General features: G+C 38.7%; 1 protein-coding gene and 1 pseudogene across 5 annotated transcripts; both read left to right on the forward strand.

Annotated features, from left to right (window-relative positions):
• Positions 1-5,451: 5,451 nt before the first annotated feature.
• Positions 5,452-11,912, forward strand: LOC137730983 (uncharacterized). 5 transcript variants are annotated; one of them, XM_068470011.2, is made up of 16 exons: positions 5,452-5,721; positions 5,802-5,830; positions 5,919-6,030; positions 6,150-6,247; positions 6,587-6,683; positions 6,769-6,858; positions 6,965-7,027; positions 7,190-7,264; positions 7,353-7,418; positions 7,493-7,570; positions 9,982-10,092; positions 10,175-10,252; positions 10,344-10,463; positions 11,005-11,048; positions 11,116-11,176; positions 11,725-11,912. In XM_068470011.2, the coding sequence occupies exons 1-16, from the start codon at positions 5,689-5,691 to the stop codon at positions 11,737-11,739; spliced, it is 1,170 nt and encodes a 389-aa protein (XP_068326112.1). In that variant the 5' UTR covers positions 5,452-5,688; the 3' UTR covers positions 11,740-11,912. The 5 variants fall into 5 exon arrangements, 3 of the variants coding, with proteins under 3 accessions (XP_068326112.1, XP_068326115.1, XP_068326114.1); XR_015957781.1 differs by having other exon boundaries at positions 5,561-5,721; positions 10,974-11,048; positions 11,149-11,176; XM_068470013.2 differs by having other exon boundaries at positions 5,569-5,721; positions 11,149-11,176.
• Positions 7,675-8,343, forward strand: LOC148690165 (uncharacterized; annotated as a pseudogene).
• Positions 11,913-26,656: the final 14,744 nt, after the last annotated feature.

Consider the following 26,656-nt stretch of genomic DNA (forward strand, 5'->3'; position numbering starts at 1 on the left):
ACCAATTTCATTAAATTTGGGTGAAAAACAAGTGAGAAATGAAGGTTTGAAGTTTTTCCAGTTTTCCGGCGACGGCGACGACGCTGGAGGTTGGCCGGAGAAGACGACGGAATATTCCGTCAGTTTGGATGGAATATTCCTGACAGCGTTAGGTTAACTTTAATGGAATCTGTTAGTTTTAACAAAATGTTCCTGACAGCGTTAACTGACACCGTCAGTGTGCCAGGCACGTGCCTGTGCATGGGTGGCGCGTGTGGCCGTGCATTGGCCAGCGCGTGGGGGCACGTGAGGTGTCGAAAAATTATTTTAAAAATAAGGGAATGTTCGTGAGGTTGAGTAGATCACGTTGGTATATTCATACACCCCATTTGAGCATTTTATGAGAAGTTATTACCTAGTTTTGGTTATGTGCTTTAAATTAATGTTTTTATAGTTGTTTCGCATATAGGTGAGACCTATCCCGAGGACGAGCGCAGTCACTCGAGGCAAGAGGGTTACGACCCTTCTACATACCAGTGAGTGGGCTTTTGGTTTTCCGTATATACCTATATACTTGTGATTTTCCCAGAAAATGAAACGAAACGTTTATATGTTTTAAATGACATGCATTGCGTTTGCTTATTTAATTATGCATTAGTAGTTGCATATATATATGTTTGGTGCTGCGGACGCACAGGTAAGTGCCAAGTAGATGCATAAAAAGCTCATAACCTACACCCCCGATGTTAGTGCTCCTGCCCAGAGTAGGGCACAGTCCTTCACGTGATGTTCACCTTCCGCACCACACGCTCATCTTGGATCCAAGTTAGGTGCACAGTCATGTCATACAGACCACTTTAGGTGGTTCCGCCTCGTAGGTGACCCGCGATTATTCGCCCAGTCTTCACGTGATCGTAGCACTTGAGCGTACTTATTTACACCCAGTCCTATTGTACAGACCACTTTAGGTGGTTCTGACTCGTGTGCAGGTATAGTTAGTGAGATGGAGATTTGAGCTCTAGACTCAGTCGTACAGGTCACGTTAGGTGACTCCGGCCGATAGATTACATTGCATTGATTGGCATTACCTGGTTTTCTTACATTTTATGAAGAGGCATTCGACATGACATATTTCTGAGCATGTTTCCTATATGTGTATATATTCTATTTTTTCTGGGAAACTATACAGGTTTTACGGCGAGGGGTTAGAACTTTGATAATGAAATGATTTTGAAAGGCTTTGTTTTTGCCCACTCACACTTTCTGTTTTGCGCCCCTCCAGGTTCTAGTTTAGATTGCTCTTTTGGTGGCTCTCGAGGAATTCTCGGCATATCTAACAGATTATCACCAGTGTTAGACCACCTCTGGGTGTGTTTCGTTAGTGTTTGTTCCTCTGGACTGCACTAGGTCTTCTGTGCTCTGAATATTATTTTTTTCACACTTACGCTTGCACATGTATGTTATCTACTCAGTGTATAGCTTGGTTTTTATTTATTCGTACTTTTATTATTATTCTTAGCTTCCGCATTGTGCACATGGTTACGTCACTCTCATGTGACGGCTAGCATGCCCTGATTTCGGTCGAGGTGTGTCAATTTTTGTGTTATATCCGTAACCTTGTGGTTTTGGATGTAGAATGAGTGATCTGGCGTGCTGAGTTGATTATTATTGGTCATAGTCCAATTTGATGTCATATTAAACAACGGAAGGCAGCTACGACTTGGATTCCTGCTCAAGCCATAGTTTTTCGTAGCTCAAAAACTTTTGTTTGGGTTACGTGTCCTGTCCTGTTCACAACATTTAGCTTTTCATTTTGCATCAATGAATAATTTTTTAATGTAACGGTGTAACCATAGAATTACTTATTCACATATATAATAAATGTACAGTTGTTTAACTAACTATAAATTATAAATTTATTGTCTACCTCTTGTTATAATCTGTAAATTCATAACATGTAAGAATGTCTCGGTCTCGAATTGGTCTTTGACCTACAAGACCAAGATCTACATTTGTGGAGCAATATCCTCCAAGACAACCAATTGTGTTAATTAAATAATAAAAGGAGAGGATACCTTTCTCAACCTTTTTGGCTGAGATCAAATAATAATAAAGAGAGAGTTCAACAAAAAAATAAAAAATAAAAAATAAAAAAAATAATAAAAGAGAGGTGAGCTGAACTAAATTAATAAAATGATATTCATATGCGGCCCACGTGCCATGCCGCCCTTCGACACCATTTATGTCACATCCCGGGCCCCACTCCACCGTAGCACGATATTGTCCGCTTTGGGCCCCGACTACGCCCTCACGGTTTTGTTTTTGGGAAATCACACGAGAACTTCCCGATGGGTCACCCATCCTGGGAATGCTCTCGCGCGCTACTCGCTTAACTTCGGAGTTCCCATGGAACCCGAAGCCAGTGAGCTCCCAAAAGGCCTCGTGCTAGGTAGGGATTGGAATATACATTTAAGGATCACTCCCCTGGGTGATGTGGGATGTCACAATCCACCCCCCTTAGGGGCCCGACGTCCTCGTCGGCACACCATGACCAGGGTTAGGCTTAGATACCAAATTGTCACATCCCGGCCCGGGCAGGACCACTTCCCGGGCCCCACTCCACCGTAGCATGATATTGTTTGCTTTGGGCCCCGACTACGCCCTCACGGTTTTGTTTTTGGAAACTCACACGAGAACTTCCCGATGGGTCACCCATCCTGGGAATGCTCTCATGCGCTACTCGCTTAACTTCGGAGTTCCCATGGAACCCAAAGCCAGTGAGCTCCCAAAAGGCCTTGTGCTAGGTAGGGATTGAAATATACATTTAACGATCACTCCCCTGGGTGATGTGGGATGTCACAATTTACATGTTATGTGTGTTGGTTGCGTGACCAAATCTCTGAGAAACTTTCGAACCAACATTCCGCCATCTCGAATCATCATTTTGTGGTAACACGAATGATTGCTATTCTTCTCAACATCCTTGTCTTTCATTTTTCTTTAAACAAATCTATAACTTCAAACTGTTATAACGTCACATAATTGAACTCAAGACTTAGAAAAAAAAAAAAAAAGGCTGGAATACAAACAAACTAGTAGAGCCCCAGTTATCATCTAGGATCGTCATACTCCTGATTTGATTCAGTTTATGTCTCAAACCATAGTAAGTCTTTGATAGTCCAGATTACTAAGAATTTCGGCTTTATATCCATTAAATTGGCAATTAAACAAAAATATTATTTTCTCAATTCAATCCAGAATATTGAATAAAAATTGCTCAAACCACACACTAAACTTATGAGACATCTCAATCCAAATGTGTTGGGTTTAGTTTGGTTTCGTCGGTTTCTCTTCATATACTAGGGGAATTGCACAATCGATACATGTGGTAGGAGAGAGTTACTTTCAGAAAGACCAAGTCCGTGGGTGAGAAATGGTTCATGTTAGTGATATTACTAAACTACCCATGAACTTAAAATATTCAAAATATTCAAACTAAAAGTGAAATGAATGCATCTCCTCTTTAGTCGATAAAGAGAATTATCTAAGTTAGTAAATAAAAAAATGGATATAGTTATATATAATGTTCCTATTCGCGAGCATACATCAAAGCGAACTTCATTTTTTTTTTTTTTTAACAAACGATATTGTTAGTGAGTTAAACAGTTTGTTGTTAGTGGCAACGGGAATCAGTGGAAATTTAAAAAATACCACAAGCATTGTGGCTCATTAAGCAGTTTTTAAACATGTTAAACTAACAACTGAATCGTAAACTAAAATTTGTGTTAACGCTCAAAATTTGATAGGTTAGCAAAGACCAATGTGATTGGCCCTTGGTGGGCTCAGGGTTGGAAGAATGAGAACTAAACAACAAGATCTAATTGGCTCACCCCTGAAATTGGGCTACGTCCAAGGTCGTGCTCGGAGTATATTGAATGAAGGTTACAACAAGCGATTGGGGTAATCTAGTCTTTTTCTTGTTCGACCCGTTATAAGGAGTACTCGTCTTCCTTATATAGACCCTTGGTGACAAGAAGCCAGCTAAACTCTATCGGGTCTCTAGTAATCCTAATTTCAGTATCTAAAAGCGAATCAAGACATTTGACCAAAAGTCAACCCTTGGTCAACAACATGTCAACAACTCTATGTAATCAAGTGTAGAAGATCCGTATATCAAATTTCTGATCTGTAAATTCCTAGGATCCTCAAATATTATGTACCACCACATACTATAATTCATGACAATATAACGGTTAGATCTTCATCTGCTACACAAAGGTCAAATGGCGGCCATTTATGAAACTAGACTCAAACAACGAAATCTTGTCAAACAAATATCAAAATAGATTTAGAACACCGAAATTAGTCTAGAAAGACAAGGTTGGGTTATTGGCCCGAGTAGAGCATTTTTTGTACCTTCATCGGAGCATGGTTTTGGCCGGAGGATGGCCAAATACGTCGAGAAATACTGAGGGTGGTCGAAAAAGTCGCGGAGGGCTTCCCAAGAGGTGGTCGCCGACATGATCAACAGAAATGAGAGATCACTGCGGGGGAAACTCATAAATGCATGGGTTCGATCCGCCACGAATGACAGGCAAACAATGAGAACCGTGGAAAATGGTCGTGGTGAGGAAATGAGTCGTTTCTAGGTGGTAGCCAAGATCAATTCGTGAGAAAAAACATCGAAATGGCGTCGAAAATATGCCCAGAAACGGGTTATGCCACCAGGTTAGGGAGGGTAGCAAGGTCAACCCGCGCACGTCCACTTTCCCAAAATAGAAAGGCCGCTCCAGCTTTGTTGGAGCCTGCCTTATATAGAAATGCCAAATTACCAATATGCTCCTACATTTGTTCGTTATTTCTCCTTTGTTACAACTTCGTTTTGCTAACGGTTTTCGCTTGCGCGTTTGTGTGATCGAGCTCTATCAAAAAATACTTAGTGTCACTCGAAAAGGTGTACAAATTTTTAATGGCTAACCACAAAATTGAAATTTTAACTAACTAACCATAAATTAATAAAATATAACTATGAATTCCCAAAAATACAAATTATGAAAATCGAATTGGCTTCCTACACATGATTATATATGTTATCCGTTTGAATAATGTTCCATAATTATCATGAACGATAACTATGTTGTACATTGTAGAATCAGTGGGAACGTATCAATGTGAATGAACAACTATGATAATTACATGATCATTTGTTGAGTCCCAAATTGAAAAAGTATCAGATTTATGATAATATGGAACTAAAAGTAGTTTAGTCCACTCTCAAGGCACCTTGATATATGTTTAGCCCAAAGTGCACGAAATAAAAGAGTGAAAGCCTTCCGATTTAAAGCAACACACGTTATAGCAAGAGGGTCCTCAATTCAACAGTCAACCATGAATAATCACTTCGCTCACGCCTTTTGTGCCGTCTGGAGGCCCGCGCCATTTACTTCAGATCCCCTGCACTCAAATAAAACCATCACATCAAAACCCACCAATTAAAATACAACACGTCACTCTATAAACAGATCCACCCCGGGTTCCCCAATTCTATAGGCGGATACACGAAACTTGAGTACACCGTTCCACAAGCGAATATCGACAAACTAACCACCTCAATCCAAAACTAGTCCGAAAAAATTTGAAACACTGCTCAGATCTACTGAGTGACTCTCACTCTGGCCTCTCTCTGTGCGAGCTTCCCTGCTTTCGACAATGGCAGCGACGGATGCAGACTTCCATCTTAGAGTACTATTCCTCCAAACCCTAACAAATGCACTTCCATTTTATCCTCCATTTTCTCACAATATCTTTCTGTTTTGGTGCAGCCGTCGCTTCAGTCTGCCATCCCAATCGGGTCAGTTCCCTACCTCCATTTCTAGGGTTTTTAACCTATGTATTATGGGCATTGTGTGTGTATGGGTTTTTGAATTTTTGTGCTTCAGAGAGTTCGGATTTGCCGATGTGGGGAATTTGGAGCATTGCATTAAGTATTTGAATCAGACGCTTGTTACCTTCGGATTCCCGGCGTCACTCGATCTCTTCGCAAATGATCCGGTCAGTTTTGCTTTGGTTTTATAATTTGCTCCAGAAAAATCCTATCTTTTTTCTTTTTCTTTAGGATTTGATTTTATTTGATTTTTTTTTTTAAATTTGTTTGTGCTGTTATTTGGTAGGTTTCTGTTGCTCGGACTTGCAATTGTATGTATGCCTTGGTTCAGCAGCGACAAAGGGATGTTGAATTTCGAGAGTCCGCTAACGAACAGAGACAGCGGTATGATTCTTTCTAAGACTTATGCATATTTGTTTGGACTTAGATCTCTGAATCAACAATTTGAGTGGAAAATGTGTACAAAGTTCCGCCTTTTTGTTCTCGTTGGGGTTTTATACAAAATATGGGTTAATTTACTGTTATTATGTATTTGATTGAGCGCATTGTCGTTGCTTATCCTTTCGCTGAGCCTCTTGTGAGATTGATCCTTTCGACAAGTAATTCTGTTAAAAACATGTTAAAAGATGTTTGTCCAATATGTATGGACCTTTAATTTAGTGAAAATTTTCAAATTTCATTGTACTGAGTGATACCATTGATCTGTTTTCTATATTGTTATAGGCTATTGTCAGACATATCAAGATTAGAAGCTAAAGTTGAGAGGCTTGAGGGGCAGTTACAAGTCAAGGACAGGGAGATAGCAACTATTACACGAACGGTTTGAAACTTGCATTTCTTTTAAAAGAAGTACTTGTTATTGGTTTTGTTTTTTTGTTGATTCGTTGGGAATTCTCTTTGATTAGGAAGCTAAAGCTACAGCAGCTTTTAAATCCCAAATTGAGAAGCTACAGCAGGAGCGAGATGAGTTTCAGAGGATGGTCATTGGCAATCAGGTTGGGACATTTGAATTTAATGAACTTTCTTTTCAGAATTTTGGTAGCTACTAAGTGAAAATGGACAAAAATTCTGACACTCACTGCTATGTTGATGCTGCCAAAGCAAGTTAGGACTCAACAAATGCATGAGATGAAGAAAAAAGAAAAGGAGTACATAAAGTTGCAGGTATAATATTTCCTACATCTACATGTATATGTATCATGTGAGGAGAACATATTGGCTTCCTTAGGCTTAGAGAAATTGGATTTTATACGTGACGACTGATGATTACATGAGTGGACGAGATATTGGATTTGGAAAGAAAGAGTGATGCCGTTCTAATTTTAGGAGAGGCTAAACCAAGTGTTGATGGAGAAAAAGAAGGAATCTAGATCAGGCATGGAGATAATGAATTTGCTTCAGGTACTCAAAGGGTGACTTAATTACCTTTTACAACATCAAGTTCATCCTCCTAATTTTGCTTCTCTCCCTTAATGTTACTTGCAAACAGAAAGAAGGGAGGCAGCGTGGAACATGGAATGGAAAGAAGGCTGATAATGATTTTCATAAAAAGATTGTATGTAGCTTAATTGGCTTATTTAGCTTTTTGCAACCACTTTCTTGTCAAATTTTGACTTTACATTATTTCAGGTGGATGCTTATGAGGCAAAAAATCAAGAATTAATGGCAGAGAATTCCGATTTGAAGGCATTATTACGATCCATGCAGGTAATCTTAATCATTATAGTCAGTTTTGTGGGTCATGATTCCCAATTTTCACCAGGTGTACATATTTTTATATGCAGCATCTTTAAATATTTTCACTGACTGCCATGGGCATTTTGGGAAAACTAATAAAAAGGGCTTCAAAATTTTGAATTTTAACTAAAAGCCATCTAATAACTTTACTAATGATAAGGACAAGAGAAAGAAAAGAAAAAAAAAAAAAACAAAAAACATCTTACCAAAAGCGCGTGCAACAAGAAAATGCGGGTGGGTTTGATGCTGGTCATGTTTCTAGGAATTGCCGTCTATTTGCTGCTTTGTACCATCGACTATTCCATTTCTTCTGATGAAGGCGACCTTCTTAGGCGGTAGTTCGACCTTGCGAGTAGGGAAGCAATGGATGAATCTGCTGAGTGGAGGCTAAAATACGATGAAGAAGCCGAAAAGGCTACCAAGTGTATGAATCAACTCAAATAGAAAAAGGGATCGTTTGGGGAGGGTGATGGAAATGCTGCTACCATCAACCAGAAATTGTTGAATCTGCAAAAGGAAAATATGGCTTTTAGTTGAACGGATGGAAGCCATGAAACAAAAGTTTGAGGCTGAGAAGCTGAACTGCAGCATTTACTAGGTTAATATATCATCAAGGGTCAAAAGATTTAGCATAACCAAATTCACCACATTTTTCATTTTGTCCAATCCATATGCTCTCAACCACGAAACACACCCCATAATCACTCCAGTTTGAAAGGTTTTATCTTCAGTGGTTACTTAAACCATCAAAGACATTTTTGGACGAGATGCATGTGCCCCCTTACAGCTCTTAATTCAACCTTACAGCCCTTACTTATCTTCATGATCAGGAGCCAATATAAATCGTTCAACCTTGAATGTACCATTTTCTATTCCTTGTAAAGTTTCTTCTTGAAGTGTTCAACCTTGAATGTACCATTTTCTATTCCTTGTAAAATTCCTTCTTGTAATAGATCTCCAAGATTTCTCAAACCCAAAAAAAAAAAAAAAAAAAAAAAAAAAGCACATGCAGCTGTACTTGCTTTTGACTTTGCAGCTTACCTGCTACCTCTGTTATTTGATCAAACGTGTTCGGTTTCAGAAATAGTTAGTTTAAGAAATAGTGTAGTATCCGTATTCAGTTGAAATAGTCAGTTTTCTGTTTAAGAGATAGTACTAGTACTCAGTTTAAGAAATAGTGACAGTACCTATGTTAGTTTTCAGAAATAGTACCTGTGTTCAGTTTTCAGAAATAGTCAGCGTTCAGTTTAAGAAATAGTGAGGGAGATGAGAGAGAGTGTGTGTCATGAACACGCGGGGGTCCTGTGCGTCGGTTTTTTATTACTTTTTTTGTTATTTTTATTATATTAAAATTGTGTCCTTTTCATTAAAGTTTATGTCATTTCATTAAGGTTTAAGCCCTTTTCATTAAATAAAGTTATAGGATGGTTTTTGGTTCAAATAAATTTTGCCCAAGCCCTTTTTGTTAAAGCACCCTTCATTTTTTTCATCCTGTTTTTGGTCTTTTTGTGTTTTGCTGTTTCATGATAAAGAATTATTGAAGGTGCAAGTTCTGCGTTTCAAGTCCTACCAACAATTTAGATAGGTCAATTTTGTGTAATATTCATGTTCCTGTAGGTGAGGGGAAAATACCCAAAATAGTGCTAGAAACATGGATTGTTATGTTGAAGCATAACTCTTTGAGCTATCTACATCAGATTAAAAATCAAGAGCGTAATTTACTGTGCTTGAGTTTGGCAGCAGAAGCCATACATAGGGTTATGGGAGATAGGGCCTGTTAATGTGCTTTTGGTTTGTTGGAACTATTGTCCTAGTTTACTTTGGGGTGATGTTAAGTCGGTTTTTAGGACACCCCGTATATAATGAAAGTTCTGCTTTTTCTGCCTGAATATTTAGGATCAGCAAGTCAATGCTATTGTGGCAGCCTTTATTTCTCCTTCTGCATCACGTTTCTTCATATTTTAATTCCTATCCCTCTGTTTTTTCTTTAATTTGTAATCTTTTCTTTGGTCCCCGTTTACTTGTCTGTTTCTATCCTTTTTTTTATTTTTTTTTTATGGGCATTTATCCTCGTGCCATGTAGCAAACTGATCCGTATCTGCATTAGATATATCATAATTTGTGGATTCTTTTGTGATGGGAGTTCAATGTCTTAATTTTGTCAAGTTTCTGAGTATGTTGAATATGGGCGTGGTAATTGGGGACTCTAATCAGCACATAGGAAGCACCTTCCCCTTATCCAACATCTTTACTACACCATACTAATTTCATGTTTGTCATACTTTTAGTCATATATTTTTTCGAGGGAAGTCTCCAGTTTCTTTTTCTTTTTCTTCATATTTCAATGGGTCGTGACTTATACTGGATTGGTTGCCTTACAGGTCGATATGCGCGATTTCATAAATGCTCCAAATGGGCTATCCAAGCAGTCCCGTGATGTAAATGAACGAGTTGAAACTGACTGCACCCAGTCTCCATTGGGTGGGAGGACGGTATTACATTTTCTAAATGGTGCATGGATGAAATGTTTCATTGGTTCAAGACTATTTATATCACTGAGTTTACTCCTTCCAGGATGTCTTTGACTTGCCTTTTCACATGGCTAGAGATCAAATAGAAGAAAATCTTCGAAATAAGATGGCTTCCATAAAGGTAGATTGTTTTCCATTAATAAATGTTGATCGTGAATCTTGCAAAAGATGAAATACTGATGGCTTTCATTTCTTATGTTACAAATTTGAAGGAGCGTATGGTTCAATTGCAAGATGCACAAAAAGAAGCAGAGGTTACATCTGAAGTAACCGAGAGGGAGCTTGAGCTTGAAGCTCAACTTGTCGAGGCAAGGAGCATAATTCAAGAGCAGGTCTCATCCTTTTACTCATATATATATATATATATATATATATATATATATATATATATATAGAACAATGATCCCCGCCCGGATATTTGGCATGTTAGTTGCCAGGCTGTGGATCATGACCGCATATTCAATGATTCTACCTCATCAACAGTTTTTATCCGCAGTCGGACAACATAACATGCTATATTGTCTGATATCTTATGACTTGGTTACCTTTTGATGCTTTTTTGTAGAATATGCTTAGATGGACTTCTTCTCCATCTATTCATCTTTATTTATTTAAGTTATAGTTTCCTTTTTATTTTTATAGTGTCACCAGAAAAGTGCACAAAGTTGCAACGTTCAGGAGCTGAATCTCCAACTTTCTAGTTCTGTTTCAAATGCTAGAATTTCTTTGAGAATTTATATTCCTGTTGAAAAATGTTGTTCTTGCCATTCAGCTTGTGCAAGTAGAGTGGACTAGGCATTTGCGGCGGTGTAATTCAGCTGTTTATTATGTTTTTGGTTCAGGAATAAACATAGAGAATTGGTTTTGTTGCAGGCATCCATAATGTCTAAACAATTGGCCAAGTCCGAGAGGCCAAGGTATTCCCCTTTTCCTTTTACTCTTTCTGTGAAGTAGATATTTATATGGTTATGCATAATTATGTAGGAATCTGAATGGCGGCCATTTGAATTCTGGCAGGGATTCTAATATTTCATCACCTGTTGAGGTAAAAATAAGATTTTTATACAAACTTCTTCTAATTCTTAGGTTTTATTGAGATCGAGCTTCCATGGGGGATAAATTTATCTAAAATTTGTTGTGTTAAACAAAGGATAGATAGTCTTATTTTAAATAATGGCATAGCAAGTGCCTCCAATATTACGTCTTGCATGGAGATGCTTGGAGTGTGGTTTTGGTTTGAAAATTGTGGATTAGGGTTTTTCTGATTCACATATGTTCGTCCAGAGGTTCCCCATAATTTTCTATGCTCTTTAAAGTCCTAATCATCTTATGTATGAATTGAAAAACCGCGGTAAGTTCGGGAACACGTTTACTTTTTACCAATAGATCGTTGATGACCATGCTTTTTGAGATGTCAGCCTCAATTTCACCCTCTCAGACAGACATTTTTATACTGTGGTAGTTTTGAATTTCTCTTGCGTTGCAGTTAAGACTTACTTTCGAATGGTCGCTTCTTGGCAAAGTAACTAACGAATGTAAGAAGTGCGATGTTAGCTACATATTCTTCTCATTTTGTTCTTGATTGATGTTCAGGGGGTAAGAAATTAACAAGCCTGGAGATGAATGTCAACAAGCATGTAAACTATTCTGTACTTGTTTCTGACCGAAGTATTCACAACACTCATTCGGTATGTGGCTGTAACCTAGAAGGCTATTAATCTGTATTGCCGTGTAATTATTATATTACTTTCCGGTTAATCGAGTTTTAGTTTGTCATTGTATTTTCATCTCTACTTTATGCTCGTTCTTGCAAACTCCTCTCACTGTACTAGATCTCTAATTTGTTCTTTGCTGTCGTTTGTATTGATTTTTGTTACCTTCACAACGGATGCCTTTTATAGAATAGCAACTTACATGAAACAAGTTCACTTTCACAAAAAGCTTTCCGATCTGGTAATTCAATGTCATGTCATGAAAAACTTACACGTCATTATTTTATTAGAATGGGATGCAACTGTAATGGTGGACATATTCGAGTTCACTGTCAAACAAAGCTTCCTGATCCGGTAATTCAATGTTATGTCTTGATAAACCTACACATCATTATTTTATTAGGACGAGATGCAACGGTGATAGTTGGCCTGTTTGTTATATGTAAGTACCGTCGGTAGTGGAGATATTAATGGGATGACAGGATTTTTTGTTTTGGTCAAAGAGGAAATTTTTTTGGTCAAACGATAAATTTTGTTAAATTAGATGTTAGATTAGTTATTGACGGAATTTGTATCTACATTATTATGCAAGGGCTTAATACCTTTCCACCATTCTGGTAAATGGCAATTTGCGGTTAAAGAGGATAGGATTACAACCATTTGGAATGTTTAATATAGTTTGGTTAACTACTTCCCATCTAATCTCAGTAATTAAGTAATGTAATCATTAAGGCTTCAAATCTTCTGTACCCAAGATTTGTGCCGCAGAAGTATCAGCCTCTAATATTATGACATGTGGACACTTACTCAACAGCCACTTAACCCCAAACGTTAACAATTTTCTTTGTTTGAAATATAAAAATAAGAATGAAGTACATCAAATTTTAAACCTTTTAGTGTCATTCTAAATTGGTCTTAATCTTTTAAAATATTCTAAATAAGTATTCAACCTATTTAAAATCTCACATCCGTTAAGTCCCATTTAATTTTTTCGTTAAATGCACATATGACAAGAATGCGTCCCACTTTTAGTTTACATGGACACTATTAATAATAAAAATAACTTAAAAAAATACATGAAGGTCGGGATATATCAAGCTCCCACCAACTCCAAGCTCAACCTGGTAACCTACGACCACCAAAACCACATCCCAACCTTTCTATTCAAAACCCACCAACTGAGTATATCATGGTTAACATTATATTAGTTGCCTCAAAATCTAAAATTCAAACATAAATTATATATTATGGAACCCAATGATATAACATGTATTGAATTGAATTGAAAATGCACCCAAATTGAAATTATATCAGGAGGGCAATCTCCTAAAAAAGAAGAGGGCTAATAATTTAGATAGGGTTTCAAGGAGCTTGTTTTTGCTCATGTGATTTCCTCATTCGACGATTTTCGCCTCGTAAAGTTTCCAGTTCTTCTTTGTGGGCGGAGAAGATAGTGATAGTCGCATCATGGGAGTCCATACTATTTCAGCAACTTCCATAATCTTTTTCTTGATGTTGCATCTTGAATTGTACGATGTGACAGCTTGTCCCGAATTATTTTTTTATTGAGGGTGTGAAAAGACTAAATTGCCCTTGGACGTTAGTTGGCGTTGTGGGGTGTTGTTTAGTTTGTTCTTTGGTTTGGACCCATTTGGAACTAAGATTTTTATTTGTTTTTGGTTGGTGACTCAGCTGGACATCACACACACACAAACCTTTCTCGTTGACTCTCTCTCTCGGATTTTCGTCCATTTCCGTACATCCGTACGAACAAACCTCAAACTAACCCTTCCAGTTGTAGATCGAGATCGTTGTTGGTGTTTTTGGATTCCTTGCAAGCTTAGGAGTCAATTCATACCCTTGGTTGGACATGAAACCTTCGAAAACCCTAGTTTCTCACGAACTCCGATTTGGGTATTGTTCATGCAATCATGATCGTGAAGTTTTTAGAAAATTTTAAGCTTCTAGGGAGCTTTGGAACATCTTCACGAAGCTCGGAGAAGAAAAACGAAGTGTTTTGGACGTCAGGAAGTGATAGGAGCATATTCATGCGACTTAATTAGCTTGTTCTCGTGCATTTATGTTGTGTTTATTTAGTTATTTGAGTGTTTAAGGCCACTTTTGTGTATTTTCAGATTATAAGGCCAAAGTGTGCAAGAAGATGCAAATTGGAGTCTTTTGGAGCGAAAGAGGAATGAATGAGTTGAAGACTTGAAGAAACGACGAATTCCTACTCCAACGATGACTCTTACCAAAACGAGGAATCCTACTCAAACAAGGTTTCCCAGTTGAAGTAGGAAAGTAACCCTAGGTTTCCCGTTTTGGTAACCTTTCCTAAATTAAATGTCCGTATTTTCTAGCCACTTTGAAGTCCTTGTAGGCGCTTTAGGACACAAAACGAAGGCCCTAGGGCCCTTAAAACCCTTTGCCGTGGGCTTTTCCCTTCTCCCCTTCCCTTGCCGTGCAAGGGGGGGCATTTTGGGCCTAATTTATCCACTTAAACCCTAGCCCTTTAACCTTGCAGCCGCACCCTAGCTCTATTGTTCATTCCATCTCAGATTTTCACCCTTTATTTCACCCTAGCCGACCTAATTGATTCACTTTAATTCTTAATTATTCAGCCACCTTCACACCCTAATTTCTAACCTAAGCCGTGGCCCCCCCATTTATCATTGAACCGAATATACCAAAAAGAAATCTGGCCGTAGCCACCATACATTATTATTCACCTTTGCCGTGCATTCCATGATATTTTTTCAACCTAATTTTGACCCTAAGCCGTGGCATATTCACCCTAATTCATTCCATTCATATATATATATATTTTTTCACGCAGCCACGAGGGGAATTCCATCCCATATTCTTTCCAGCCGTGCCTTTTCCCATCCATTCCAGCAACCTCACTTCTCTGCCGCAGCCTCTCCACCAATCCCCACTCTATTCCATACACCAACCACACCTGCACACACCTTCCACAACCCTTGCCGCACACCTTTACCACCCTAAATCCATCCCTAACCCAGAAAACCATCCAGAAATTCCCTAAACACTCTCTGCCGCAGCAAGGAAAAGAGGAAAGAGGAGGTTAGACGCGCAGAAATTCAAGTGGATTCATTGGGCGTTTTAGGTGTAATCAATCCTTTGTGCTTTATGTTTAAATTCAATTGTATTTCTCTTTCTGTGAACATGAGAGGCTAAATCCCTAATTAGCTAGGGGGTGATTCGAAACCATGTTTATGCTTGCAATATGATTTGATTACTTTTGGTTGGAATTTCATGAATGGTGAATTCAATTTGTTTAACTGCTTGATCGATAACTTATTTATGTATGTTGATTGAGAGTGCACGCTTAATTTTCATGCATGAATATGACGCTAGAATATAAGGGAGTTTCACCTAATAGTTATGAACTTATATTCACAAGTAGTGGAGGTTGCTTATAAACAATCGCGTTAAATGAATTCTTGGCACTAGTTTCATGCTCATCATAGTAACGAATGCCTCGTCGACACTTATAGTTTTCATGATGCTTAATGATCTTTGATTGTATCTTTATTGTGCTTTTCATGTAAAGGACTTTGGAGAATGTTTTGAATTGCGTTGCGCTAACCCATCCAATTCATTAACTTAAGGAAAACTTGACGGTTAATTTAAGCGGACCTAATTAACCTGGGGTGTTGAGTTTCATAATTCATCGAAAGACCAACTGAAAATCAAATTGTATGCAAGTGTGACATGTGTGGAGAAGAACCTTCTAGCTAGCATTCATCCATATTTTCATCACATTCATATTTACATTCTGCCTTTAAATTACAATCTGTGCATTTAGTTTAATTTCGTCAAAACCTCAATCCCCCTTTACTTTAGTGTCTAATTTAGTTAGAAAGTGTCTTAGTTAGTGTTTTATTGTTTAGTTTTGCATTCTTTGAGTCTAGTTTAGTGTTTTTAACGTTTGTTTTACGTTTTTGAGTCAGTTTCCAAGTGATTTAGTAATCCCTCCTAATCCCCGGTCTAGAACGATCCCTACTTGCATCTTTACTACAATTGTCACAAGAGGGTTTTAATTTGTGTGCTTAATTAGTTAGCATCAAATTTTTGGCGCCGTTGCCGGGGATTAGCAACTTTGCTAATCCCTTGGTTCTTTTCTTTTTGGTTTAGTTGTTTTCGTTTTAGTTTCTAACTTAGTGTTGTTTTCTTTGTTTGTTGTTACTTTTGATATTTGATTTAGTTTTCTTTCTTTGATTTTAGGTACTAGAGAAGTAAGATATGAATTTTGCTAGCATTCAAGCTCAATTGGCAAATCTTACTTCTCAATTGTCGCCGTATGCCGAAAGGACCACAATGCAGAGTGTCCCTACATTTGGTGCTTCATATAGGCAAGGATTTCAAGCCAATCAATGTCCACAAAGAGATTGGAGGGATCATTCAAACTCTATGTGGTGGGAAGCTCAACAAGTTCAACGTGAAGCATATTGGCAGCCATATGAGGAGTTCTATTCAAGACCTATGCAGCCACCACAACTTCATATGCAATATGCTCAATTAAATTCAAGTTCGTCAATAGATTATAATCAAATTCTTAATGAATTAAATTCTTTGGTGCAGGGGTCACAAAATCAAGCCAAGGAGGCTCAACAAGAAGCATATTGGCAACCATATGAGGAGTTCTATACAACACCTATGCAGCCACCACAACCTCTCCCACAACAATTCCAATCAAGTTCAAGTATGTCCATGGATAATGATAAAAATTTTCAAATACTAACCTCTTTGACGCAGGACGAACAAAATCAAGACAAGAAGTTGGGTAAATTGGAGGAGCAAATTGGGCAGATTATGGAGTTCATGAAACAAATTCAAGAGCAAAGTGAACTCTCCAACTCAACTATTGAAAAGTCGAAGGAAGATTTTGAAATCCATAATGCTATCACTTTGGGAAGTGCTATGGAGGTTGGAGCTGACCTAAAAATGTCCAAACATAGCCTAGAAGTAGATGAGGAGCTGCTAATTGAGGAGGAGGAAGAAGACATGCACACGGCAAGGGTAGAACAACCCTTGCCGCAGCCCCCTAAGCCCTCTAAACCACCCACCACAAGTAAGGACGTCCCAATTCCATGTTATTCTGATGTTATTCCACCCAATGTCCCTTTTCCTAGTAGGTTTTTGATTCCCAACCAAGAAGAGAGTAAAAAGGACATCGTGGAAGCCTTCCCAAAGATGCAAAATGCTATTCCAATTCTTGGTGCAACACAACAAGTTTTAGATGGTGTTGAATTCTTCAAAGGACTTTGTACACCTAGAAGAATGATTCAAGAGAAGGTAGTGGCTGGAGAAGATGTAGAAGGCATCAAAGAGGACATATTTGAAACCACAAAACCCAAAGAAGTTGAATTTAATGACATTGGACAAGTCATAACCATCACATGCAATCTGGCCAAGTCCAATATCTCTGAAACTTTCAAAGGAGTGGTGTTTGTCATTGAGTTCTTGTCGGACAAAACAAGTAAGTCATCTTCTCCAAATTCCATTACATTTTATACTAACTTGCTGATTTTGATGAATCAGGCACCTACACTAGAATTCAAACCAATGCCGGTTCACTTCAAGTATCACCTTCCATTCAAGGATCAATTCCATGCCGTGGGACCTAGGGAAGTTTGAATGGAAGCATCGTCCGGCTGCAAGACGTTAAAGCAAGCGCTTCGTGGGAGGCAACCCATGCATTCAAATAAGGAAATCTAGGAATTGCTCTAACAACCAGATTCGAGTTTCTAAACTCTTCTCTTTGTTGCTATTTCATTTCTGCCATGTTAGGTTGTTTAGTTGTTGTTTTGTTTGTTTGTTTGTTATTTGTGTGAGTCTATGCTTGAAACATTGAGGACAATGTTTGATTTAAGTGTGGGGGGGGGGGGTAACTAATGTTGTTGATGCAAATTCGTGGGATTTTATCACCCATAACTTCCAATGTTGTTCCTTGCTGTTTTTAAGTGTTTTTAAGCCATTTTAGAGTGTTTTAGTGTGTGTTGACTTAAAAATCCGAAAATCCCCTAAAAATTTGAAAAATTGTTTTGAAAAACCCAAAAAGAGTGTTTTTGTGTGTTTGTTTGTGTCGTAGGTTACCTTCCAACACAATGATGAGGATTTGGTTTTTAATTGCATGATGGTTAAAGAAAGTTACAAACATGGATGGACGTTGGATATACTCTTTGGTTTATGCTTGTTTGTAGTTATAGTTTACGAATTCACATGTAATCACAAATGATAAAAATCAGTTTTTGTAACATGCTTGAAGGAAGGAACTTAAACAAACGCTACATCCCTGTGAGACTTGAGCCTAAACGTTTATTTGGAGAGTAATAATCTGTGCATCATTGTTTTCTAAAGTCGTTGCATGATCTCATTATTCATTGTTTGGTTACTACTTAGAAGGCGTTTCATCACTTAGTTCCAAATGCTAGAACTCATGCCCATTTCATTCAAAGCATGTCATTGATTTGCATAACACATCTTCAAGATGAAGTTGTGTAGTGACCACCACCAAAAGCCAAATAGCCATGTGCCCTTAACTCATTTTGTGTTTAAGTTTAACCCCATTGAGCTATGTTAGCCCATGTTCTTTGTTAACCCATATCATCCTCACCTAGCCTAGATTAGGACCATTCGTACCCTTGTTCTTGAAGCATAGTAAGCATGAATGAATTCCTTTTGATTATGGTGTTGCAGAAAATAAGTGTGGGGGAAAGAGTATTTATGTGAGTTGATGTGCCATAGGCACGGCTAAAACTAAAAAAAAAAAAAAAAAAAAAAAAAAAAAAAGAGAAAAAGAAAGAAAAAGAAGTGAAAAAGAGTTCCAAAGTATGGTTTGTTGACGTAAGGGCCCAAAACAATGAATTAGGCCCTAAGAGTGGTTTGAATCTCCCCTATTTGTCTAAAAGTTGATTTATGCATCTTAAGGGAATTCTAGGTCTTAATTTCATTACTTTACTTACTATTGCTTAAAGAACTTTTGTTTATCCCTACCTTTCCTTGTGAGCCAATACCCCAAGCCCCGTTACAACCCTTGACTTCTATTTTGAGTGTTGTGCATTTCAATTGTGGAGTTTGAATTTGGTATGAGCATATGGTGTCACTGGTTCTCGCATCTAAGTAGTAGCGTTCCATTCATGAGATCATATCTAAACACGTTTAATTACTCCAGAAATTGCTTTCTTTGTTATAACGTATGTGAGTACTAGTCTTTCATGTTTACATCAATCTTCTCACATATAACTAGTGTAGGGTGTGTAGTCAGAAAATATGAGTGAAAATTGAGTGCATAACTAGTGAGGCATTGAGGGAATTCTCTAAGGCATGTTACTACATTCCAAATGTGTTTTAATTGATTAAATGCGAACCAGTGAATGGTGACTATGATTAAGTATGTGCTTGAGGGGAAGGAAGACTAAAAGCTATGTGAGTAATGATCTTTGACATGTCATGTTTCATTGGAAATCCCTGAGGCAATCGTTGGAAGGTTTAGGTTATGTTTTGTTTGTTTTGTTTCGTTTTGTTTACTTTAGTTGTTTTGTTTTGCTCGAGGACTAGCAAAAGTTAAGTGTGGGGGAATTTGATAGGAGCATATTCATGCGACTTAATTAGCTTGTTCTCGTGCATTTATGTTGTGTTTATTTAGTTATTTGAGTGTTTAAGGCCACTTTTGTGTATTTTCAGATTATAAGGCCAAAGTGTGCAAGAAGATGCAAATTGGAGTCTTTTGGAGCGAAAGAGGAATGAATGAGTTGAAGACTTGAAGAAACGACGAATTCCTACTCCAACGATGAATTCTTACCAAAACGAGGAATCCTACTCAAACAAGGTTTCCCAGTTGAAGTAGGAAAGTAACCCTAGGTTTCCCGTTTTGGTAACCTTTCCTAAATTACTTGGAAACTGACTCAAAAACGTAAAACAAACGTTAAAAACACTAAACTAGACTCAAAGAATGCAAAACTAAACAATAAAACACTAACTAAGACACTTTCTAACTAAATTAGACACAAAAGTAAAGGGGGATTGAGGTTTTGACGAAATTAAACTAAATGCACAGATTGTAATTTAAAGGCAGAATGTAAATATGAATGTGATGAAAATATGGATGAATGCTAGCTAGAAGGTTCTTCTCCACACATGTCACACTTGCATACAATTTGATTTTCAGTTGGTCTTTCGATGAATTATGAAACTCAACACCCCAGGTTAATTAGGTCCGCTTAAATTAACCGTCAAGTTTTCCTTAAGTTAATGAATTGGATGGGTTAGCGCAACGCAATTCAAAACATTCTCCAAAAGTCCTTTACGTGAAAAGCACAATAAAGATACAATCAAAGATCATTAAGCATCATGAAAACTATAAGTGTCGACGAGGCATTCGTTACTATGATGAGCATGAAACTAGTGCCAAGAATTCATTTAACGGGATTGTTTATAAGCAACCTCCACTACTTGTGAATATAAGTTCATAACTATTAGGTGAAACTCACTTATATTCTAGCGTCATATTCATGCATGAAAATTAAGCGTGCACTCTCAATCAACATACATAAATAATTTATCGATCAAGCAGTTAAACAAATTGAATTCACCATTCATGAAATTCCAACCAAAAGTAATCAAATCGTATTGCAAGCATAAACATGGTTTCGAATCACCCCCTAGCTAATTAGGGATTTAGCCTCTCATGTTCACAGAAAGAGAAATACAATTGAATTTAAACATAAAGCACAAAGGATTGATTACACCTAAAACGCCCAATGAATCCACTTGAATTTCTGCGCGTCTAAGCTCCTCTTTCCTCTTTTCCTTGCTGTGGCAGAGAGTGTTTAGGGAATTTCTGGATGGTTTTCTGGGTTAGGGATGGATTTAGGGTGGTAAAGGTGTGCGGCAAGGGTTGTGGAAGGTGTGTGCAGGTGTGGTTGGTGTATGGAATAGAGTGGGGATTGGTGGAGAGGCTGCGGCAGAGAAGTGAGGTTGCTGGAATGGATGGGAAAAGGCACGGCTGGAAAGAATATGGGATGGAATTCCCCTCGTGGCTGCGTGAAAAAAAAAATATATATGAATGGAATGAATTAGGGTGAATATGCCACGGGTCAAAATTAGGTTAAAAAAATATCATGGAATGCACGGCAAAGGTGAATAATAATGTATGGTGGCTGCGGCCAGATTTCTTTTTGGTATATTGGGTTCAATGATAAATGGGGGGGCCATGGCTTAGGTTAGAAATTAGGGTGTGAAGGTGGCTGAATAATTAAGAATTAAAGTGAATCAATTAGGTCGGCTAGGGTGAAATAAAGGGTGAAAATCTAAGATGGAATGAACAATAGAGCTAGGGTGCGGCTGCAAGGTTAAAGGGCTAGGGTTTAAGTGGATAAATTAGGCCCAAAATGCCCCCCCTTGCATGGCAAGGGAAGGGGAGAAGGGAAAAGCCCACGGCAAAGGGTTTTAAGGGCCCTAGGGCCTTCGTTTTGTGTCCTAAAGCGCCTACAAGGACTTCAAAGTGGCTAGAAAATACGGACATTTAATTTAGGAAAGGTTACCAAAACGGGAAACCTAGGGTTACTTTCCTACTTCAACTGGGAAACCTTGTTTGAGTAGGATTCCTCGTTTTGGTAAGAATTCATCGTTGGAGTAGGAATTCGTCGTTTCTTCAAGTCTTCAACTCATTCATTCCTCTTTCGCTCCAAAAGACTCCAATTTGCATCTTCTTGCACACTTTGGCCTTATAATCTGAAAATACACAAAAGTGGCCTTAAACACTCAAATAACTAAATAAACACAACATAAATGCACGAGAACAAGCTAATTAAGTCGCATGAATATGCTCCTATCAGGAAGTCCTGGTTCGAAGAGTTGTAGAGGCGGCCGGAGTTTTGAAGTTTGTCTGGCGAGTTTTTGTGAGATTTATGTCCTGAAAGTGGTAAGGTTTTGTTCCTTGAATCATAAGCTTCATTTTGGTTCAGATTTCATGACTTTTAGTGAAGAAACGAACGAGTTATAACATTTAGAAGTTTTTCCCAGTTTTCGACGACTGCGACGGGGATGGCGGCGGTGGTTCACCGGAGAAGAAAAGAGAATATTCCGGCAAAGTTGACAGAATATTCCTAACTGCAGCTAATGGCGTCAGGTTATTTTTAACGGAATATTCCTTACGGCGTTAACTTTTCCGTTAGGCGTGCCAGACACGTGGCCGTGTGTGGGTGCGCATCTGGACGTGCCTTGGCCGGCGCGTGGGTGATCGGAAAATTTTTCTAAAAATATGGGGATGTTCCTGAGGTTGTGTAGATCATGGTGGTATATTCAAACACCCCATTTGAGCATTGTATGAGAAATTATTACCTAGTTTTGTTTATGTGCATTAAATTGACGTTTATATAGTTGTTTCACATATAGGTGAGACTTATCCTGGGGATGAGCGTAGTCAATCGAGGCTCGGGGGCTACGATCCTTCGACATATCAGTGAGTGGGCTTTTGGTTTTCAGTATATATCTATATACTTGATTTTTCCTAGAAAATTATTTTAAATGAAAGTATGTTTTGAAGTACCACGCCAAGTGTTCATATATTTTATACATGCATTAGTAGTTGCACATATTTATGGTTGACGCTGTGGATGCTCAGGAAAGTACCAGGTGAGTTATCGAATGTGTATGTAAATTGAGAATTATGTGAGATGTTTAGAGAGCTCATTAACCTGCACCTCGGTGTTAGTGCTCTGCCAGAGTTGAGGGCCTAGCCTTCACGTGATCATTCACCTCTCGCACCACACACGCTCACCTTGGATCCAAGGTAGGTGCCAGCTTGTCGTACAGACCACTTTAGGTGGTTCCGACTTATAGGTGACTTGCGATACTTCGCACAGCTTTCACGTGATCGTAGCACTAGAGCGCATTTATTTACACCCAGCTTGTCATACAGACCACTTTAGGTGGTTTCGACTTGTGTGCAGGCATATTGTTGATGAGATATATATATATATATATATATATATATATATTGTTGAGCTTTAGATTCTGCTGTACAAGTCACGTTAGATGACTCTGGCTGACTTGGCATTTTTATTGTAATTTAGCACCTGGATTACATGTTTTATACTGGGACATTTGGCATGGCATAATATTGATGCATTTTGCTTTCAAGCCTGATTTGATATATGTTTATATATTCAATTTTATGGGAAAAGGTTGCAGGTTTTACAGCGAGGGGTTAGAACTTTTGAGAAATGAAATGATTTTGAAAAGTTTTGTTTTGCCCACTCACACTTTCTGTTTTATGCCCCTCCAGGTTCTAGGTAGGAATTCTCGTTGCTGGCTTGCGAGGGCTTCAAGGTAGTTATGACAAACTACCAATGTAGGATTATCTTTGAGTGTGACATCCCGTCCCGAAAATATCAAAACGTACGTGTGAAATGACACTTTTACACCTAGTTCGTTCTCTTTACGTTATTGGTTGTTTTGTGTGGTGTTGGTATGTGTTGGGCCACACACACACACACACTGTCACTCTCCCAGCTTCTCTGTCCCTTTCCCTGTCTCTTTCCCGAGTCCCCTCTTCTCCCATTTCTCTTGAAAACGTACGGACACCACCCAAAACCCATCAAACACCCATAGATCGAGGAAACCAAGGTCACAGTCAAGCTCGTGAGGCTGAGAGGAGTCCAGCCGTACCATTTTCAGGTAAGGTTATCATCGTTTTCACGTCGATTTCACGAAGCCAGTTTTGGGGTACTATTCATGCAAACGTAATATCTCACGTTTTAAGGAAAATGAAGCTCGTAGGTAGCTTGGTGAGGTCCCAAGGAGTCTCAGAGTAGTTTGTTTGAAGAGAGTGGATGTCGGAATCGTCGTATTCGAAGTTGGCCGGATTTGGAGTTTGGTGACAGGTAAGATCTCGCAGTTTTTGACTCTTAAAAGTTGTATGGTTGTGTCCTCCTAGTCTTAGGCTTCATTTTGGTGCAAAAATCACGAAAATTGGTTGAAAAACGACAGAGAAATCAAAGTTTGCAGGTTTCGCGATTTTCCGGCGCCGGCGACGGCGACGGCACCGGAGGTTAGCCGGGGAAGGAGACGGAATATTCCGTCAAATCTGACGGAATATTCCTGACGCCGTTGACGGAATCCGTTAGAACTAACGGAATATTCCTTACGGCGTCAGTTGACGCCGTCAGCGTGCCAGGTACGTGCCTGCGCGTGGCCGGCGCGTGGGGGCGCGTGCGGCAGTGAAAAATTTTTCTAAAAATTTGGGTGTGTTCCTGAGGTTGTGTAGAGCACGTTGGTATATTCATTTGTCCAATTTGAGCAATGTATGAGAAGTTATTACGAGAAGTTGGTTATGTGCTTTAAAATTAACGTTTTTGTAGTTGTTTCGCATATAGGTGATACGTATCCCGAGGACGAGCGTGGTCACTCGAGGCAGGGGGGCTACGACCCTTCCACTTACCAGTGAGTGGGCTTTTGGTTTTCCGTATATACCTATATACAATTATTTTCCCAGAAATTATTTGAAAAGGGTTATTTCTTTTATGCCATGCACCATATTATCATTGTTTATGCATTATCACATGCATTAGTAGTGGCATACATATACATATGCATATTGGGTGTTGTGGACGCACAGGTAAGTGCCAGGTAAGTGCTATTCATATTTACATTCAATAGTGGTTTGAGACGCCTAGAGAGCTCATAACCTGCACCCCCGGTGTTAGTGCTCCCGCCCAGAGTAGGGCACAGTCCTTCACGTGATGTTCACCTCCCGCACCACACGCTCAGCTTGGATCCAAGTTAGGTGCACAGTCCTGTCGTACAGACCACATTAGGTGGTTCCGACTCCTAGGTGACCCGCGATTATTCGCACAGCCTTCACGTGATCGTAGCACTAGAGCGTATATATATGTTACACCCAGGCCTGTCGTACAGACCACTTTAGGTGGTTCCGACTCATGCAGCCGTACAGGTCACGTTAGGTGAGTCCGGCTGCCAGATTATATGTTATTGATATGATTTATACCTGAGCACTTGCATTTCATTATGAGACTTTGTCATGGCATATTCTTGAGCTTGATTAGCATATTTATACATACGTATATATGTTTATTTTTTGGGAAGTATACAGGTTTTACGACGAGGGGTTAGAATGTATTTTACTAAATGGTTTTCGAAAAGCTTTGTTTTTGCCCACTCACGCTTTTGTTTTGCGCCCCTCCAGGTTCTAGTTGCTTAGCAGGTTCGGTGGTTTCCCAGAGGGCTTTCCCGGCATTTCTGACAGACACTCACCAGCGTAGGGTCACCTTCGGGTGTACTGTTGTCGCATCTTTTTCTTTTGGACTGCTGTAGACTTATTGCTCTGAACTTAGCGTCTCACTTACGCTAGCACTTGTCTTAGTACCTTGTATGCTAGTTTTTTTAATTATTCGTACTTTTTATATTACTATGTCATTAGCTTCCGCACGTGCACATGGTTACGTCACCTCCGTGTGACGGCCAGCACGCCCTGATCTCGGTCGGGGTGTGTCATTGAGTGTTACTTAATTAGTACTTATCTGGCTGGATTGAAATTTGGCTATTTATGCTCTGATTGTGTATTCCACACTTATTTTCTCGCTAGTACTTTGGTAGTTGATTTTTATCTACTCATATTTCCCTTTATCTTTATCGCTTCCGCACTGTGCACCTTGTTACGTCACTGTCACGTGACGGCCAGCATGCCTTGATTTCGGTCAGGGTGTGTCATACGGTGAAGTTGGTGGTTATGCATTGGGTTTGGATGTTATAACCTTATAGGGATGGTGGTGACAGTTAATGGAGGCCATGCTTCCATGACCTTTTATTAATTTTGGAGACAAGTAAGCTCGAGTTAATTTAACAGGATTTTAATTGGGGCTTAATGGATGCAACCTTTTCAATGGGTTGTGTACTTGTTTGAAATATTTGAAAAGGTTAAGACCAATTTGAAATGACACTAAAAGGCTGCGGTTTTAGGTACTTAATCCTAAAATCTCTTCTACACTGCTCACAAGTGTAATTTTCTTACTAATTATGGAAAGTTTGGAGTGCAAAATGAGATTTTTGAAGTGCTACACTTACCATCTATTTGTACTATCACTTCTACCATCTCTTCAATAAAGGTAGGGCTCACTAATGCATGTGGATCCCATTTTTATTGGAGAGATAATACAAATAGATGTTTAAAATAATATTATTGGAACTATAAATGCAAGAAACACAAAACATGAAAAGTCAACTTTATAGGCGATTTTACGGTTCATTGAATCAAGGATGATTTACAAACACAACATATTATCTATTCTTGTCATTGAAAACCAAAAAAGGGCATTTCTAACTTTCTAGACTTCTAGATAATATGTTGATTAGGGACAAATCGTGATTTTGTGTAAAAATTCTCTCTTGCGCATATGGTCGTGTGCATGAGCTCCATTTGACTTGGAAACGACAACATTACAACTGAATATCAATGTCATGTTAACGAGATTTATTTTTCTGTAAATTGTTCTTGTCACTGACCAAAAATAACGGGTGGTTTTGATTTTTTAGATTTCTGAATAACACATAGCTTTGTAACACATAGCGATGTGACTGCGAACTCAAATTTTTTGTCCAATAATTGTCGATTTATTTCCTTTTTAAGTAATTAGAGGTCGCATATGCACAACATATTAAGGGTAAATTGTCGTTTAACCTTATGAGCTATCACGTGAGTGTCAATGTCCTCCTTGAACTATTTTTTTTAGCTACTTGATCCCTTGAACTATGTCACCATTAAGTTT

Source organism: Pyrus communis, chromosome 16, assembly GCF_041283825.1.
Source record: "Pyrus communis isolate YQ-2024b chromosome 16, ASM4128382v1, whole genome shotgun sequence".
Lineage (NCBI taxonomy): Eukaryota > Viridiplantae > Streptophyta > Magnoliopsida > Rosales > Rosaceae > Pyrus > Pyrus communis.

What these genes read in the sequence shown, in the direction of transcription:
- LOC137730983 (XM_068470011.2), top strand. Translation starts at nt 5,689, where the DNA reads ATGGCAGCGACGGATGCAGACTTCCATCTTAGA. An exon ending in GGATGGTCATTGGCAATCAG is followed by an intron (nt 6,859 to 6,964) that starts GTTGGGACATTT and finishes ATGCTGCCAAAG; the next exon opens with CAAGTTAGGACTCAACAAAT. An exon ending in AGGAGTACATAAAGTTGCAG is followed by an intron (nt 7,028 to 7,189) that starts GTATAATATTTC and finishes TTCTAATTTTAG; the next exon opens with GAGAGGCTAAACCAAGTGTT.